Consider the following 17483-nt stretch of genomic DNA (forward strand, 5'->3'; position numbering starts at 1 on the left):
ATGCTACACACGAACACATTTCAGATTCTACCTATCTATTACCTGCTCTCCTTGTTGGAATGTTTCATCATCCTTTCTAATGAGGAACCAGCACAAAAACACACAGCTCTGTTCCACAACCACTTGGTGGCTGTAGTCCTCAACCTGGTGATTTCTGCTATGGAGTTTCTCTTTCTCCTGGTCACTGTGGGTGGGGAGCATATGTGCAGAACTACTGGCAGCCTACATCCCAGTGCTGAGCACGGGGGGAGGGGATGGGGCAGGGGACAAGGCAGGCACAGCAAACCACTCGGAATTTTCAGCAGAAGCCACCCAATGTCACCACAGCTCCTATGGCAGGGAGGGCACCTGCTTTCTCAGTGAGGAGATGAAGCAAATGCCAGCATGTGCTGCCCTGGGTTAACAGTACTGTCTGCCCAACCCCTCTCCTCTCTGCAACACTGCTAGGAGCATTGAGCAGCAGGAAAGGGGGCATCTGGATGCTTTACAGCACATTTCACAAACCTGCTACCCCCTGTCTATCAAAGGCAGGAAACCAGGAGACAGCTGGAAACCTCTTGAGCTTACATTTTTTTGTGTTGGGATCACACCTGACAATGCTCAAGGGTGACTCCTGGTTCTGCACTCAGGAATCATTCCTGTGGTGCTTGGGGGACTATATGGGGCATGCTGGGGATCGAACCCAGGTCAGCCGAGTGCAAGGTAAGTGTCTTATGCACTGTACAACCACTCTGGCCCTACTCTAACCCATTCTCTTCCTTCTAGGTCTGAGAACAGGCTTGGAAGGGGAAAACCTTGTTATTCCTTCAATGTTTAACCTGTGTTTCAATGACAGGAATCGTATTTCATATTCTGTTCTCAGAATTCCTCTCCCCAGATTTCTCCCCTCAATATTGTGAGAACACATTGCACTGTGTTTGCACCTGTAGACAAGCCCTGTTCATGGGCCTTACAGGGGACAGCTGCTATGCCAGGCTAGAAAAGCAAGGATGACAAACAGTGCTGATTACTACCATGGAGGGCACATCGAATGGGGAAAAGGACAGGCCAATATAAGTTACAATGTCATGTGTGTCTTAAAAGACACATTAAAATTTTTTTTTCTTAAGGTATCTTCCGTACTCCATGACATTTTCATTACTCTTTCAGATGACTAACAAAATTTAAACTGTGGCAAGTGGTCACAAAGGTTCTGTGGCTTATTGACTCAGTCATCTAAGAACAAAGTGCTTACGTGTTACACCGCAACTTACTTACAGGCACTGGTGCAGGTGGATCGATTTATCTAGCTAGAGGGATAAAAGCACTGCACCTTTTCTGCAACCCTAGAGAAAAAGGTCCTCAAAGTATATCAGGCCAGAGAGAGATACACATTGGATGCAGCAAAAACCAAGATTATCTCCTAACTGGAATGATTTCATTAAACTTTTTGGGATTTTTTGGGGGCCACACCAAGATTAGCCACCTGCAAAGCAAATACTTTAACCTTTGTGCTATCTCTGGCCCACAATATTTATTTGTTTGTTTATTTATTTATTTATTTATTTATTTTGATCTCAGAGTGATAGCAGAACAGGTAGGGCATTTGTCTTGCACCCAGCTGACCTGAGTTCGATTCCTCTGCCCTGCTTGGAGAGCCCGGCAAGCTACCAAGAGTATCTCACCCACATGGCAGAGCCTGGCAAGCTACCTGTGGGTATTCGATATGCCATAAATAGTAACAACAAGTCTCACAATGGATACATTACTGGTGCCCGCTTGAGCAAATCAATGAACAACGGGAAGACAGTGCTACAGACAATGCTTGATCTTGGAACCCCAGCCAGCTTAAGTCAGGGCTTACTTCTGGCTCTACACTCAGGGATCCCTCCTGATGGGCTTGGGGGACCCCAGGGGATCCAAATGTGGATGGCTGCATGCACCCTATCTGCCATTCCATCTCTCCAGCCCATACCTGCATCTTTTCTTATGTGACTCTCTCTCAGTGCTCCCTCCTGGGACTGCTCCACTGAGGAGAGGTGACGATTTATAAGGAGGGTTCAAGAAGGGATTCAGTTCTGCGGGATTTCACCTAGTTTTCTGTGTGCTCTTTGACGAGAAGGGAGGTGCGTCATGATTGGTGACTCAGTGCCAGGAGTCAGTCTAGAGGTGCCAAACAGTCTCACCCGCCCACTGCTGTCTATCTTCTGGGGACAGAGTTCAAGTCTCCAGTGATGGGGGAGCAGCCTCTTCTCCACCCCACTCACTTGAAACCCCGGGAGTAAATTAACATCCAGCAGAGTTTGCCTGGGCACAAATCCAGGGCCCCTGCCCAGAGAAAAAAGGTACCAGGGGGGACACCTCAGCTGCTGCAGGGCTGGGAGCTTCCTTCAGAACCTGGGGATGCTGGGAGAACTGGCCAGAGCAAGCAGCTTTCGGGAGTCATGTCTGTACCCTGGTCAATGTGCATAGGGTGACTATGAAAAGTATTTTTCACCAGCAAGAGACATGGAAGGACATGGTTTGCATGTTGATTTTGTTGATTTCTTTGACTGTGTCCCAGAACAATCAGCATCAGTGGTCATGTGTTAGCAACAGAAGACAGACAGACAGACAGGCACGCACGCACGCACGCGCACACACACACACACACACACACACACACACACACACACACACAGAGGAACCCATCAACTGCAACAAAAATGGAAGTGTGTGGTACAATGTCCAGATCCTTTTGAATGTGCCCAGTGGGGTAGCTGGTCTGTGTTCAAAGGATATAGCACAATCACTTTTTGGAGCAGTTCCGCGGAGGACACAATGATCCGGTGCATCGTCAGCATAACCTGCAGCAGCTGGTTACTTCGACACAGGTTTCCATCTGCATCTGAAAACACAAAGAGCAGCGTTGGTGTGAGGAGGCCTGTGTGAGGTCCAGAAAGAAGTGAGTCTCTTGTGGGGCCTGAGCAGCGGGTAGGGGGGTCTGCCTTGCATGTAGCCACCTGGGGGTTTGGTCCCCTGGCATCCCTTATGGTCCCCCAAACGTTGCCTGAAGTAATTCCTGAGCACAGAGCCACTAGTAGCTGGGGGTGAGCTTGAACACCTCCCTGATGCCTGCTTTACTGTGTGTGTGGGGGGGGGCGGTGTGCCTGTTGCGGAGTGGGGTGCAGGAGAAGGCAGAGTTTTTATTCCATACCTGCTCCCTCCCACTGTCATCTCCCGTCCCCACAGAGGTCCCTCTGAACCACACATGCGGAGAAGCCTGGACAGGGACGACTTTCACACCAAACAATGGACTCTGCAGAGAGTAAGCACCCCAGGTCTGAGGGCCTCGAAGATGTATAAGTGGGATGAGAGTTTAAAAAGGGTCCCCACGAAAAGAGGGCATCTGGAACTGCAGTGTAAATGCTTCCTTTTGCAGATTTTGCCACGCTGTGTGCCTGTCGAAGTGCATTTCTAGGGCTCTCCTCCCACGCTTTTGGAAGCAGCTCATCAAGTGGGAAGCCCGGAACAATCAGCATGCTGAGTGTTTTTTTTTTTTTTTGGTTTTGGGCCACACCCAGTGGTGCTTAGGGGAGCCATAACATGGTGTCTGGGATCAAACCCGGGTCACCCATGTGTAAGGCCAGCACCTTTCCCCTGTATTTTCTCCATCCTCAAGTTTCTCTAGTTGTATAGATACCTCTGGATGGAAATAAAGAAAATAAACACTAATCCTTTGGAGATTAGGAGTGGGGTTCAGAAATTCAGGATGATTTGTAACAATGACCACCAGTGACTGTCACTGTCACTGTCATCCCGTTGTTCATCAATTTGCTTGAGCGGGCACCAATAACGTCCCCATTGTGAGACTTGTTATTACTGTTTTTGGCATATTGAATATGCCATGGGTAGCTTGCCAGGCTCTGCCGTGTGGGCAAGATACTCTTGGTAGCTTGCCAGGCTCTCCGAGAGGGGCAGAGCAATCGAACCCGCGTTGGCCACGTGCAAGGCAAGAATGCCCTACCCGCTGTGCTATCGCTCCAGTCCATCAGTGACTAGATTTTTCTAATCTTTGTCTTTTTGGGGGTCACACCCAGCAGTGCTCAGAACTTATTCCTGGCTCTGTGCTCTTTCCTGGAGGGGTTCAGGACCATACGTAGTGCTGGGGATTGAACCTGGGTCAGTTGTGTGCAAGCAGCCCGGCTACTGTATTACTGCAGGGCCCAAGATTTTTCAGATCATTCTGGTACCAAATAAAAGATGCATTCTAGAGCTGGGCAGTGGGCAATCAAGGCTCTCCCAGGAGTGGGTTTTTAATCCTTTCAACATTTCTGGCTTGAAGTGTTAGTGGATATCTGCTGACACATGTAGCTGTCCCTCCCAGAGGACTATATTCCAGTGCTCCTTTGCAGGCTTCCAGCTGGGCTTTCGACAGAGAAAAAGCATGAGGAAGAGAAGGGAGGAGAGAGAACACAGGGTATTTCTCAGGCTCTCTCTGCATTGATTGCTCCCCAGCCCTGGCCGCAGCTACAGCTTTCTGCCGTAAATCATCACTTCCTAGCTCCAGCTCTCACTGGGCTCTAACACCATCATCTTCCTGGCCCTTTGGCCATGGGGTAGCAGACATCTCGATCTTTTTGTGGGAGCTTGAGGGGTTTGTATCACAAAGCAGTGCCTGGGGACCATGTGCAGTGGTGCCAGGGTTAACTGTGTGCACAGCAAGCGCCCAGACCCTGTACTGTCTCTCCAGCCAGGGGAGACAGGAGCTTGAAGAACAGCATCTCTTGACTGCATTCCTCTCTGTTCCTCCATGAAATATCTGCATTTAAACAAACCATGCAAATTCTGATCCCTGCTGGGAAGGATTCAGAGGAACGCATCAAATGAAAGCATCAATATGATGGTTTTTATTGTTCCACAGCCCTTTAAATGGCATTATATAAAAGGGGTTGTCATTTCCATTCTTTCCCAGTGCTTTTGGGTTCAAGATTTAGAAGTCCTGGCTGGTTCTCAGATGACAACATCAGGTTAGAGTTTACTGAGCAAGCATAGATGAGCTGACACAATCCTCCCTCACCCCCATCCCTACCAGGACACTACCCTCGTCTCAAGCCCCCCTCCAGCCCCGTAGCACTTTGCAATTCTGAGTCAGAGTTGCCCCTGAGCTGCTGCAATCTGAAGAACCCCGATCTTGCCTTTGGCTACTTTCTTGCATTCTCAACCTTTCCCCTTGTCCTGGTTTACTTTGAAACATGCAAAATCTCCTATTTCAAACAAAATCAGAGGGGGAAGTCTCTCTCTTTTTCTCTCTCTCTCTTTCTTGTCTTTTGGGCCATACCTGGCTGTCCTCAGGGGTTATTCCTCCACTCAGTAATTAATCCTGATCGTCCTTGGGGGACCATATGGGATGCTGGGGATTGAACTCTCATCGGCTGCATGAAAGGCAGATGTCCTACCCACTCTACTCTCGCTCCACTCCCCAAACCCTAAAGTCTTAGTCTTTCTGGCTACCTCTTATTTCTCTGTACCCCTTTTTCTTTCCTTTTTTTTCCCTTCTTGCTTTGGCATCATTTTTTTTTTTTTGGTCTACAATGCTGGAGTGATAGCACAGCAGGTAAGGCATTTGCCTTACATGTGGCCGACCCGGGTTCGATTCCTCCGTCCCTCTTGGAGGACCCGGTAAGCCACGGAGAGTATCCTGCCTGCATGGCAGAGCCTGGCAAGCTACCCATGGGTATTCGATATGCCAAAAACAGTAACAAGTCTCACAATAAAGACGTTACTGGTGCCCGCTTGAGCAAATTGATGAACAACGGACTACAGTGCTACAATGCTATTAATAATGTTTTTTTCATGGACATAATTCCAATACCACACCCATCATCACTCCCTCCCCCAAGGACCCCAACACCTCCCACCCCTCCATTCCCTCTACTCTAACTGGCACCAACTCAGTTGTGTGTGTCTCAATTGTGTGTACGACTCTGCCCCCAATTTTGAATTTTCTGAGTCTCCACTAGAAAATAAGCCCTTGAAAACTCAGTTTGGTTTTTCTCAGGACCTTATTTTCTGGGTCTGGAGTGGTGCTGATCATGGCAGATGTTCATTAGAAACTCGAGTAAATGAGTGACCCTTACAAACAGGACATTTCTTAATGTTTTAATATCTTCTGCTACTAATTTGCTTTTGTCATGAACTCTGATTTTCTTCTTAGCCACAGTTTACATAAGAAGCCAAAGTTACTATTTCATAAATCATTGAAATAAAGTGTCCACCTAAACTAATCATAGTTTTGTGGGTTTTTAATCCTGCTAAATTCACATCTTTGTGAGGCAGGAATAGCATGGCTTATCTCTAGATTTTCTGGCTAACTTATTTTCTATAATAGTTCTCTTGACATGAAAGTTTTGAATGACATAGTGACCAGAGAGATAGCACAGAGGTAAGGCACTTGCCTTGCCTCTTGAGGTCTGTCAGGAGTGGCCCTGACCACAAAGCTAGGAGTAAATCCTGAGCACAGCCAGGCTTTCCCTTAACATACGAAAAACAAAGCAAACCTCCCCCTCCCCTTTTTTTCTGTGTAACAGGGCCAGGAAAATAGCTCAAAGGGTCAAGCACATGCCTTGCACCTATGAGACTCTGGGTTTGACCCCTGACACCATATGGTCCTTTGGCACAGCTCCAAACTCAGAACGTTTATCTCACCCTTCAGGGTGAATATTGCCATGACCCCTGGGCATCACTGGGGAGGTCCCAATTAAACAATGTTAAAAAAGAAATTCTGTGAAACAAAACACCCTCAAATACAGTGACTTAAAAGAGGAGCCATTTCTTTTTTCTCCATATCTGTGGGTTGATGGTGGTGAAGCAATGGGCCCTTCCTTGGACCAATGACACAGTGACTGTAGGAAGTAAAGGGCCCCTGGAAATAGCCAAGGCTTCCTACGCCTGCATTTGGACAGGGAATGAGGGGCCTTCTGTCTTGGTGTGTTGGCCGAATCAAGGAATACAGTCCAATCTCAAGTCAAAGGGCAGGGAACTCAGAGTCACATAAGAAAAATCATTGATGCAGGCAAGGTGGAAAACTGGAGGAGTGGGTGTGGAGATGGATATATTCAAGTTTACCACAATTATGGGGTGGGGGTGGGGGAACTGCCCAATTCAGTATCTGACATAATAGTCTGTCCACTCACTTTTCCCTAAGGAAGAAGAAGTGGTCCATTCCTATGCTCATGCACTCTGGTAAAGAGCAGGAGAAACTGTGAAATGCATTTGCAGGTTTCGCGTTAGAATTTTTACAGGTGCAAAGGACACAGTCACAGGCTTAATTGTACAGGAGCTAAAAGCTGGTTTCGCACTTGGTCCCTGTGGCTGCCAACCTCTCTCCATGATGCTCCTCTGTTCAGGAGAGGACCTTAGATGGATCAAAGGACTGAATTTGGGAGTATTCAAAGGACTAAATGCATTTGCCAAGAGAAGACCCAGGAGAGAGTCGAGGATGGTGCTCAGAAAGTTTAGGCTCATTCAGCGAGGCCACAAAAGACAGAATGAGGAGGATGAGAAGAAGTTGTAAGAGAGAACTGGACGCAATGTGGCAGAAAATTCTACCACGGGATAAGATGGGGATGGAAGTCTTCCCATCACAGGTGCTCAGGGAGGAGTCTGCACCCAGTTCACTACAAAAGGCATGAAGCCTGCGCCACACCATGGAAAACTCTAGGAGTGCTGCTTTGCATCCCTTTCTGGGTTTCCATGGAGACCCCTTGATGTGTGATGGGATTCTGCATGTACCATGGGTGGAATGTCAGAAATGGAGGGGAGGCAAGCTTGTCAGCCAAGGGAGCATAACACAGGTTAACAGGTTTCAAACCAGGGGCCAGCACATGGGAACAGGAAAGTGGTTGAGTAAAACTCTCGGGGCAAAGCTGGCCTGGAACAGAAAGCTGGGCTCAAGCTGCCGAAGGCAATCTTTCCAGAAATGAGGGGCAGACTACAGCTAGGTAGAGCTTGACAGAAACACAGAAGTCTGAATATGTAACAGGGTGCTAAACATCTGTAAGAAAGCCCCCACACCACCCCATTCCCCCACACACTACCTGCCACCAAAGGCCTTTTGTGTTACATACAATGAAAGCCACCTGGAAATGGATCAGAGTGCAAGGGCGAGGGGCTTTTTGTCCAGAAGTGTATCTAGTGCCATACCATGGAGCAAGGAGGAAAGCACGTGACTGACATGACTGGACTGAATCTCCAAGGTGTGTTTGGACACCAGACAGGTCAGGCTGCTAGATTCACTCATAAAATGTGGGCAAAAAAAAAAAAACAAACACAAAGGCATCCCTTGGGGAGAAGAGACATTGATGGATTCTTTGGTGAATCCCTGAAACAACAAAGATCTTTGCTGGCATTAAGAAGAGCAAAAGGGCAGAGTTTATAGCTTATCTGAAACAAAAAAAGCTACCAATGAGTAACAGTTGGCACAGCCTTATTTATTACCAAAAAACCACACAAAAACAAAAGCAGAGAAATCTCTTGGCTTTTCTATGTGTGCCCTATTTTGATCTCATTCACCAGGATTCAGATCATGATTGGCAGATAGCAAAGCTTTGCTGGGCAGTCCTAATTTAAGTAAGTTCGGCTTGTGGTTAAATTCCTGCTTCCCCACGAAGTGCAGCTGAAGGCCGGGAATGCAGCTTTGCATGCAGGCGCCCTGGACTCCATCCCTGCCATCACTGGCCCCTGAGCTTCCAGGCTGTGAGCTCCAAAGAGAGAAATGCAGAGTGAACCCCCGCCCCAGGCCCTGCAGGAGCCTGATGGGTCCCCACCTCACTCCAGATGCACAAGTGTTCCTTGGTTTAGTTTGAGAAATGAGTACCCTGCCTTTTGAGGAGAAAAAATAATGGATTTTAGGCAATCGGTGTCCAGAAGTTGAGTCCAAAGATGAAAATAGACTCTATGGCCAGTGTTTGGAAACTAGATAACTCCAGGTCAGCAAGTATGATGACTATCTTCCCTCCATAAGATATGACTGGACTTGATTAGCCACATTCACCTCTAAAGAGATGGTGAATGCCTTTTCAGAACCTGTGAGGGGACATTAGTTTTCTACTTAGCTTCATTTAATTGGTTCTAGTACTATGTCTGAATATTGAGGAAACCTTTTCACTATTTCCTGGAACAGAGGAAGAATTGGTTGGGTTTCAGGTTGTGTTCACTAGCCTGGCAAAAAGCAATGGCTGAGGATAAGCTGACAGTGGATCTCTTTATCTTTCTGGCCTCAATCATGCCAATTTTATTAAAATTCTATATCTAAGTAAAATACCACTCGAGAAATTTGACGATCAATGGGATGATAATGATGATGATGATGATCTAAAATGTTGCCTCTTACTTAACAAAAAGTGTGACTTATGTATAAGAGCAACTAGAGAATACTCAACACTTCTTATATTTTATAGATAACTGTACGGTCAGATGCTTTTAAAATCCAGCATGACCAACTATAAGTCCAAACTTTGCTTGTGAATTCTTTACTAAAGTCAGACTAGGATTCTATTTAGGACTGTCTTTTAGGCAGACATTCAAAGATAAATCCACCCATGTATGCAACTGGTAATGGTGTTTTTGTGAACTCACTGAGATACCATTAGCACCAACTTGTGATTTATGTCATCCTTAGGCTAAAGGTGATGCAATCAAAATTAAAAAGTAAAGAAAGAAGACAGAGAAAAACTCCTTGACAGCTACTATTTACACTCATCACAGTATGTTGGGAAGTTGTACAAAAACCAGCAAGCTGAACACGCCTTCCAGTCACTGCAGTTTCACTTTGTTAGTGCCCATGGCAGCCCCCGGGCCAGCATGTGCGTGTGAAGGGAGAAGAGATCTGTGCTCAAGGGCTGCAGCTCTCTCAACACCTCCATCCTGAGCACTTTCAAACAGGTATCAGGCATCACCTTGGTCTTTCCTGTGGTTCCAGCCCCTCAAGACTGGAGGGGAGAGAATAATCAGGAGCAAGAAAGCAGCGTGCTAAGGATGGAGTCTCAGTTCACAGGGCTGGTTTGAGATTCAGAGGGCCATTGCCTGCAGGTGTTAACCTGTTCTCCCTCCCTCCCATTTGCATGTTTTTAATTTTTTTAATTTTGTAATTTTTAAAATCGATACACAGTGAGACATACAGTTACCAAGCAGTTCATGATCAGGTTTCAGTCATATAATGATCCAACACCCCTCTCTCCACCAATACCCATTTCCCACCACCAATGACCCCAGTTTCCGTCCTGCCACAGCCCCACCCCCCCAAAGCCTGCCTCAATGGCTCTATGGCAGACAGTTTCTTCTCTCCCTCCTTCCCCTCCCCCTCTCTCTGCATGCTCTTTTTTTTGCGGGGGAGGGGAGGATTGTTTTGAGGGACTGAATCCAGGACCTCACACACACAAGGAGCCATCCCCAGTCCGCCTTGTTTTAGGGAGAGGGGATGGGGGTGGTGGGGAGGGAGAAGGTTGAGTTTGGGTCACATCTGGCAATGCTCAGGGCTTACACCTGGCTCTGACTCTGTGCTCAGGGATTACTCCCGGTCGTAATCTCAGTTAGTACTCCCAGAGCACCATATGAGGTGCTCCAGATTAAACGCAGGTCAGCGGGTCAGCCGCCTGCAAGGCAAGTGCTCTAACCACTGTACTATCTCTCTGTCTTGCTTTTTCTGTTGATAATGATTCATTGTCCTTGTGGGCCAGAGATTGGTGTGGGGGGGGGGGCAGGCGTTTCGAGTTAGGCCCCGTCTAGGTACATGCACTCACCCCAACATGCGTGTGCACATACATACACACACATACACACATGATCACCCCCCTGAAGCCCACACGAGGCAGCAGAAGCACCAACTCAGATGAGAGAACCCTTGTGAGCAACACACATGTAAATTACAGGCTCCGGGTCAGCTCTGACAAACACCTGGCTTGCCGCTTGGAGTCACACAGTAACTCTGAGCTCTCACAGGGATTCCAGGCTCCAGTCTCAGGACGCGAGGAAATGGGGGGAGCAGGCCCGGAGCTATAGGACTGGGGAGTGGAGAATCTGGGATGGGAATGGCCGGTGGTGCTCCCAGCCCAGAGCACCTCCCTCAGCACCTGCCACTTCCCAGTGGTGAAGACTGGGCAGCCCAGAACTCTAACTTCCAGACAGCTGCGATAACCCCTTGCCTACACCCCATTTCTCCTTTTTCTTCCAAGAAGCCCTACACGGTACACACAGACTGAGCCTCTCTTCTCTCTGGGGCACGCTCCCAGTCCCCAGGAAAGGTGGAGGCCTTCAACACACCACTTTTTTTTTTTATTATTTCCCACCACCAATGTCCCCAGTTTTCCTACTGTCACCACTCCTCTGCCTCTCTATGGCAGATACACACTCTCTCTCTCTCTCTCTGTCACACACACACACACACACACACACACACACATTCTTGCTCTCTCACTCTCTTTCCTTTTGGACATTATGGTTTGCAATAGGTGCTTAAAGGTATATATATATGTATATATATATACACACTCATATATATATATGAGTAAAGTGATATATATATATATATCATATCTTTCAGCAGTCAGTTCTGGTCCAGAGTGATCATTTCCAACTATCATTGTCACAGTGGTCCCTTCTCTGTCCTAACTTTCTCCCACCAATTTTTGGCAAGTTTCTAACTATGGATCAGTCCTCCTGGACTATTTCTAATCATGGACCACACCTCCTAGCTTGTTTCTACTGTCCTTGGGATTAGTCTCATACTGTGCCTATATGTATATTTTAATTTATACATTTTTAAATTTACATATATAGAAATTAATTAGAGCACTTCCTTTGTAGGCTGCCAACCTGAGTCTAATCCCCAGCATCAAGGCCACCAGGATTCAACACACCACTTTCATGGTGTCGACACAGGGTAGCCATCTGGGCAGCATTTGGGTTGGCAGGGGGGGCTCGGGGGTGAGCCCAGGGTGCCCAGGAGAAAGGAGCAAATCCCCTGAGAATGAAAAGCCACCTGTGGGGTCTCTCCCCTCTCTTGGCCAACTAGACATGGAGAAAAACGGTCCTCCCTGGTCACAGCTTTTCTTTCAAAGCACAAAGTGCTGGGCAAAGGCTGACCCAGATTTTTCTGGATGGGCACCTGCAATCGATGAATGTCTCAGCAAGCACGTAAGTGGCCTGAAGTGAGAAGGCGCCTCTGCTGAGTGGACAGCAGACCTTCCTCGGGGATGGCAGCCTGCCTGTCTGAGGGGGGAGGGGTGCAACTGCCCAGCAGGGGCGCAGATGGGACACAGAGCTGGGGGAGGTGGGACAGAGATGTGAGGGAGGAGTGCCGGCCTCAGACTCTAAGAAAGAGCCACAGTGGGACAGAAGGCAGCTGCTTCTGGGCGGCCAGCGGACTGCCCTGGGGACAGCCTCACTGTGTAGCTGGGGAGCTCAGGCACCTCTGGATTCTCTGGTGTGCTGCTGTCAACCCAGCCTACAGGACTCCGAGGGACCCTTCTCCACCCTGGGAATGTGTCTGTTAGGGGGCAAACAGGTTCTCGAAGCCTGTCCTGTCCCACTCCTCAAGCCACACAGCAGCCAGGAAGGCCAGGAAGGAGGCCACAAAGCAGGAGTGGACCCTCCAGCGAAGCAACACAAACCAAACCAAATGGGGAAGAAGACCCGGCACTTTCCTGCCTCACTCCTTGCACCACAGTTCTGATCACTTCCCTCCTGCCCGTTTGCAGGGTAGCGGATGAGCGGATTCAAGTTGGGCGACTTCTCAAATACCCTCTCAGAGTGAAGCAACACAAGGCTTATCTGGGATGGAGGGATGAGCCACAAACTCAAAGTTGGCCAGGGTCACTCGGGCGGCAGTGCTAGGGAGTGTACCTGGCTATGGAGGGCGGTGCCAGGGGTTCAACCCAGAGCCCTCACATACAAAGCATCTGTTCTACCACTGATCCCATCTCTGGGAGGCTTTTTCCCATAGTTGACTTGGTCTTGACACACCCCAACTGCCTCACTGCAGTGCCCGCTGGGATGGAAGCAGCAGTGGTACAAGCAGCAAAGCACTGGATCCATCTCCCCCCGCCCCCCACAGGCTCTTACCAGAGACACTGATCCCTCGTAATTTTCTGCAGTGAACAAGGCAGTGCAAGGAGCATCACCACATGCAGTAAAAGGGATGGAGCAAAGCCTTCTGAACTCAGATGGAAGTCATTCTCAGAGTGACGGGGTAGAGGGACTCCTCTCTTCTGGTTATAGTGAAGACTAGATAGGGTTTGATTCAAGATTCAAAACTACTGATGGTTGCTCTTCTTTCTCATGAAAGGTAGGGAGCGCTATTTCAATTTTCTCACGGCATCGATTAGTCACTGGTTTTACCGGCCCGAGACTATGAATTTTCACGACACATCAGAACTCAAGAGGATTGCTGTCCACTAAAGTTTGTCCTGTCATCTTTGCTGACGAGCTTTGTGACTTGGTTTCCTCTCTAGCCCTGGCCCACTTTATGAAAGTGGTCACTGGTGGTGAGGGGTGGGGAATGGTTGCTGTGGGGCTTCCAAACTTCCTTTCAACGCACCCTCTCCTCAGAGCTTCCAGACAGGAGGATTCCTTAGGGGCTTTGTGGAAGAGCGAGACATAAAGGTCTCTCACAGGCAGTCCAGAGTCTTTCATTATCTGAAGGAAAAAACTTTCCTCTTTTCAGGAGCCAGACGCCAAGAGCGTGTTTCCACCCTGCAGACATCGTGCAGGGGGCTAAGGAGCTTGCCTTTCAAGCAGTTGACCCTGGCTCTATCCTGGTTTTTGGGCACCACCAGAAATAACTCCTGAGCACAGAGTCACAATCAGCCCCCGAGCACAGTGGAGTGTGGCCCAGAGACCGGAAAAAAAAAAAAGAAAAAAATGTAGGGTATATTTAGGGCCAGAGAGACAGTATAGGGGTTAAGGCACATACACTGCATTCCGCTGACCTGGGTTTGAATCTCTGGCACCATATGTGAACCCCTGAGCACTGCCAGGAGTGATATTTGAGTATTGAGCCAGAAATATCCCCTGAGCACCGCCAGATGTGGCTTCCCCCAGTCACAGAAATAATATATTTCAAGGATCCAAGGATGTGGCTCAGGGGTGAGTCTTGCAGACCTGAGGTTGGGCGCTTGAGTCCACGCACTGCCTCACCATAACCAAGTGAGCATTCATTCCCCGGTGAGCACTGTAAGCAGCTGGGCTCCACCCCCTTCTGCAACAAGGATGACATCAAAGCGGAAAGAAGAAGGAACTAAGCAACGATAGCAAAAAAAATATATATATAGCGTTCAGAACAACCTCAGTCCATTCACATGTTACTGTCTTAGAGAAACATCAACTTAAAAGGCTGAACCCACTGGAAGATGGAGTGCCAGGACAAATATTGGTCTGGATAGAAGAAACATAGTATCTGACTAACACAAATAACCCACACTCTGAGTCAAGCCTGACTTTCTCTCGCTCTTGCCGTTTCTCTGCTCTGTTAGAGGAAGAAATGGAGGGACGAGCGGGTCTGATGACTCTTTGGCACACAGACAGCCACGATGCAGAGGCAGACCTGGGATCCGAACCCAGGTGCCCGTCCTGCAGGTGCCACAGTTGCCTCTGAGCCTGACTTTGCACCTTGGCAGAATGAGAGCTTGAAAAGGTTCCATCTCCCGCTCCTCGCAGCAGCGACAACCAGGAGATCAGTCAAGATAAGGAAAGAGCTTTGATATCTTTTGAGGAGAACAAGGTCCTGAACTAGTCCAAACCGCTGTGATGTGTGGTTGAACTGTGGGTCCCGGTTATCTAGGTTGCTTGACAGTTGTCACGTAGGCACATGAGTCCTTACTCAGAAGCTGAGGCACTTGTCACAGCTGCTCAGTAGCTCTTCCCTGCCACCGACCACCTTGCCCCCGCTCGTTGGGGCCTCACGACGAGGAGGGATGGGTCTGACGTTTACTATTTTTAGGTGACGAAGCAGAGAGCAGTAAGGGGTTGTCTGCTCCCTAAAGTCACACATCTGCTAAAAGCCAGTGTAGGGGCTGAGTTTGGAGCAGACCCTGAGCACCTCTCCTGCTGGGACGTGCAGGGCAGGGGCACGTCCAGAAGCACCTCCTGGGTGAATGCACAGTGCCACTGCTGCCACCAACACCACCACCACCACCACCAGACCCTGAATCCTGAGTATCGTGAGGGCAGACCAGGCCACCCAGCAGGTGCTCTAACTTTCTCCACAACTCTGCTCAGGGCGTCTTTCTTTTTTTTGGGGGGGGGGGTTGGGTCACACCCGGCGATGCACAGGGGTTACTCCTGGCTCTTCACTCAGGAATTACCCCTGGCGGTGCTCAGGGGACCATATGGGATGCTGGGATTAGAACCCGGGTCAGCCGCATGCAAGGCAAATGCCCTACCCGCTGTGCTATCGCTCCAGCCCCTCAGGGCCTCTTTCTGCTGAAAAAGACTGACTCCAGGGCAGGAGCAGGTAGGGCTACTAATCACTGTCTGAGGTAGTCTCTCGTGATCCTTCTGGGGTCTCTTCATCTAGCGTGGACCTGTGCTGCCTACTATTTTAAAATGTATTTATTTTTGGGCTGGAGAGATAGCACAGCGGGTAGGGCATTTGCCTTGCACGCAGCCAACCTGGGTTAGATTCCCAGCATCCCATATGGTCCCCTGAGCACGGCCAGGGGTAATTCCTGAGTGCAGAGCCAGGAGTAACCCCTGTGCATTGCCGGGTGTGACCCAAAAAGCAAAAAAAAAAAAGTATTTATTTTTCAGTTCAGTAAGCTTCTTTTTTTGCAAATTTTTTTGGAGGGGGGGGTCACACCTGGCGATGCACAGGGGTTACTCCTGGCTTTGCACTACGGAATCACTCCTGGTGGTGCTCAGGGGACCAACCAACCTGGGATGCTGGGAATCAAACCCAGGTTGGCTGCGTGCAAGGCAAACACCCTACCCTCTGGTCTATCACTCCAGCCTCTTGTTTTGCAATAGTTTTGGATTTTTTTCTTTTTACAGCAAAGTCACAAGATTATGAGAATACCTGTATGCCCTTTACCCAGTTTACCTACTTATATAAGTCCCCAAATCTTATATAATTTTAGTAACTTATCACCTTTTGTTTTTGGCCAACAACTCAGTGCACAGGGGGTATTCCTGGCCCTCTTCTCAGGAGTGACCCCTGGCAGTGCTCGTGTGACCACATGTGGTGCTGAAACCAGGGTCAGTTGTGTGCAAGGTAAGTACAGCCTTGCCAGCAGTACTACCTCTTTGACCCCAGCTTTACAAACTTTTAGAAAACAACATGAATGCATGACTAAATTTACCTAAATTTCATACATCACTTAGTTGTCACTATATTTTCTGATAAAAGGCCATTTTACTCCATGATCCACTGTATCACTGTATCACTGTCATCCTATTGTTTATCGATTTGCTTGAGCAAGCTCCATTACGTCTCCATTTGTCCCTGTTGCATGCTAGTGTAGCTTGATGGCATATTGGGGGCTCTCTCAGGATCAGAGGAATGAGGACCATCGTTGTTACTGTTTTTGGCATATCGAGTACACCACGGGTAGCTTGCCAGGCTCTGCCAAGCTTCCAAGGCTCTGCTCATTATATTGCCCTTTACATGAGAATTAATAAGGATAACAGAAGCCTGCTTCCTGTCCGCCCTCCTGGACACATCGCATCACACAAGGGCATTCGTTCACTTATATCCCAACATTAAAAATTGTCAAAATACTAAAAATGACACCCAGGGGCTGGGGAGAGGGCATAAGGATCAGGCATGAGACTTCCCATATGCACAAGAACCCCAGTTTGATCCCCAGTATTGTATCCCCCTGCCCCCACAGCACTGCTGAGTGTAATCCTGGAGGACCCTGAGCACTGCCAGACTGACCTTGGTGCTTGCAGTATTCTCCCAGCACTGCAGAGCCTGAGCACCACTGCATACTCAGGCCCCAGCACTGAACCATCTGCCCCAGTTGATCCAGTATCACTGAGAGGCCTCCTCTCTCCCGCCCTTCGTTCCCCCAGCATGCCATGGAAGGCCAAAAATCATAAATAATAAATAAATAAAAACAGACATCCACCAGCCGCTGCTAACAAATACAAGCCAGCGACTACAAAGGGTTAAATGCCTCTGGAAGGAAGATATTGCAAAAGACTTGCGATTAACCCAGCTTTTAAGAATGGCAGAAAAGGAATCAAGAAAACTTTAAGGACAAAGCACTTTGTATGTACCTTACCTGCCGTACTATTGCTCTGGCCCCAAAGTCTTTGAAGGGTCATAACATTTCTCAAAACTTAACTACTGGAGGATTACTCATTTCTTTTTTTTTTAAATAAACTTATTTATTGAATCACCGTGAGAGCAGTTAGAAAGCTTTTGGGTTTATCTCGGTCATACAATTATGAAACACCTGTCCCTTCACCAGTGTACATTTTCCACCACCAAAAACCCCAGTATATCCCCCACCCCATGCCGTTCC

At 48.4% G+C, this 17483-nt stretch overlaps 1 protein-coding gene across 2 annotated transcripts in view; it reads right to left on the reverse strand.

Annotated features, from left to right (window-relative positions):
* RASGRP1 (RAS guanyl releasing protein 1) overlaps positions 1–17483 on the reverse strand; it is a 72128-nt gene that overhangs the window by 27356 nt on the left and 27289 nt on the right. For both annotated transcript variants that reach the window (XM_055130275.1, XM_055130276.1), the window contains exon 3: positions 2761–2866. In XM_055130275.1, the coding sequence (XP_054986250.1) occupies positions 2761–2866 (106 nt within the window). The remainder of the gene's footprint in view (positions 1–2760; positions 2867–17483) is intronic.

The sequence above is a fragment of the Sorex araneus genome, chromosome 3, assembly GCF_027595985.1.
Source record: "Sorex araneus isolate mSorAra2 chromosome 3, mSorAra2.pri, whole genome shotgun sequence".
Lineage (NCBI taxonomy): Eukaryota > Metazoa > Chordata > Mammalia > Eulipotyphla > Soricidae > Sorex > Sorex araneus.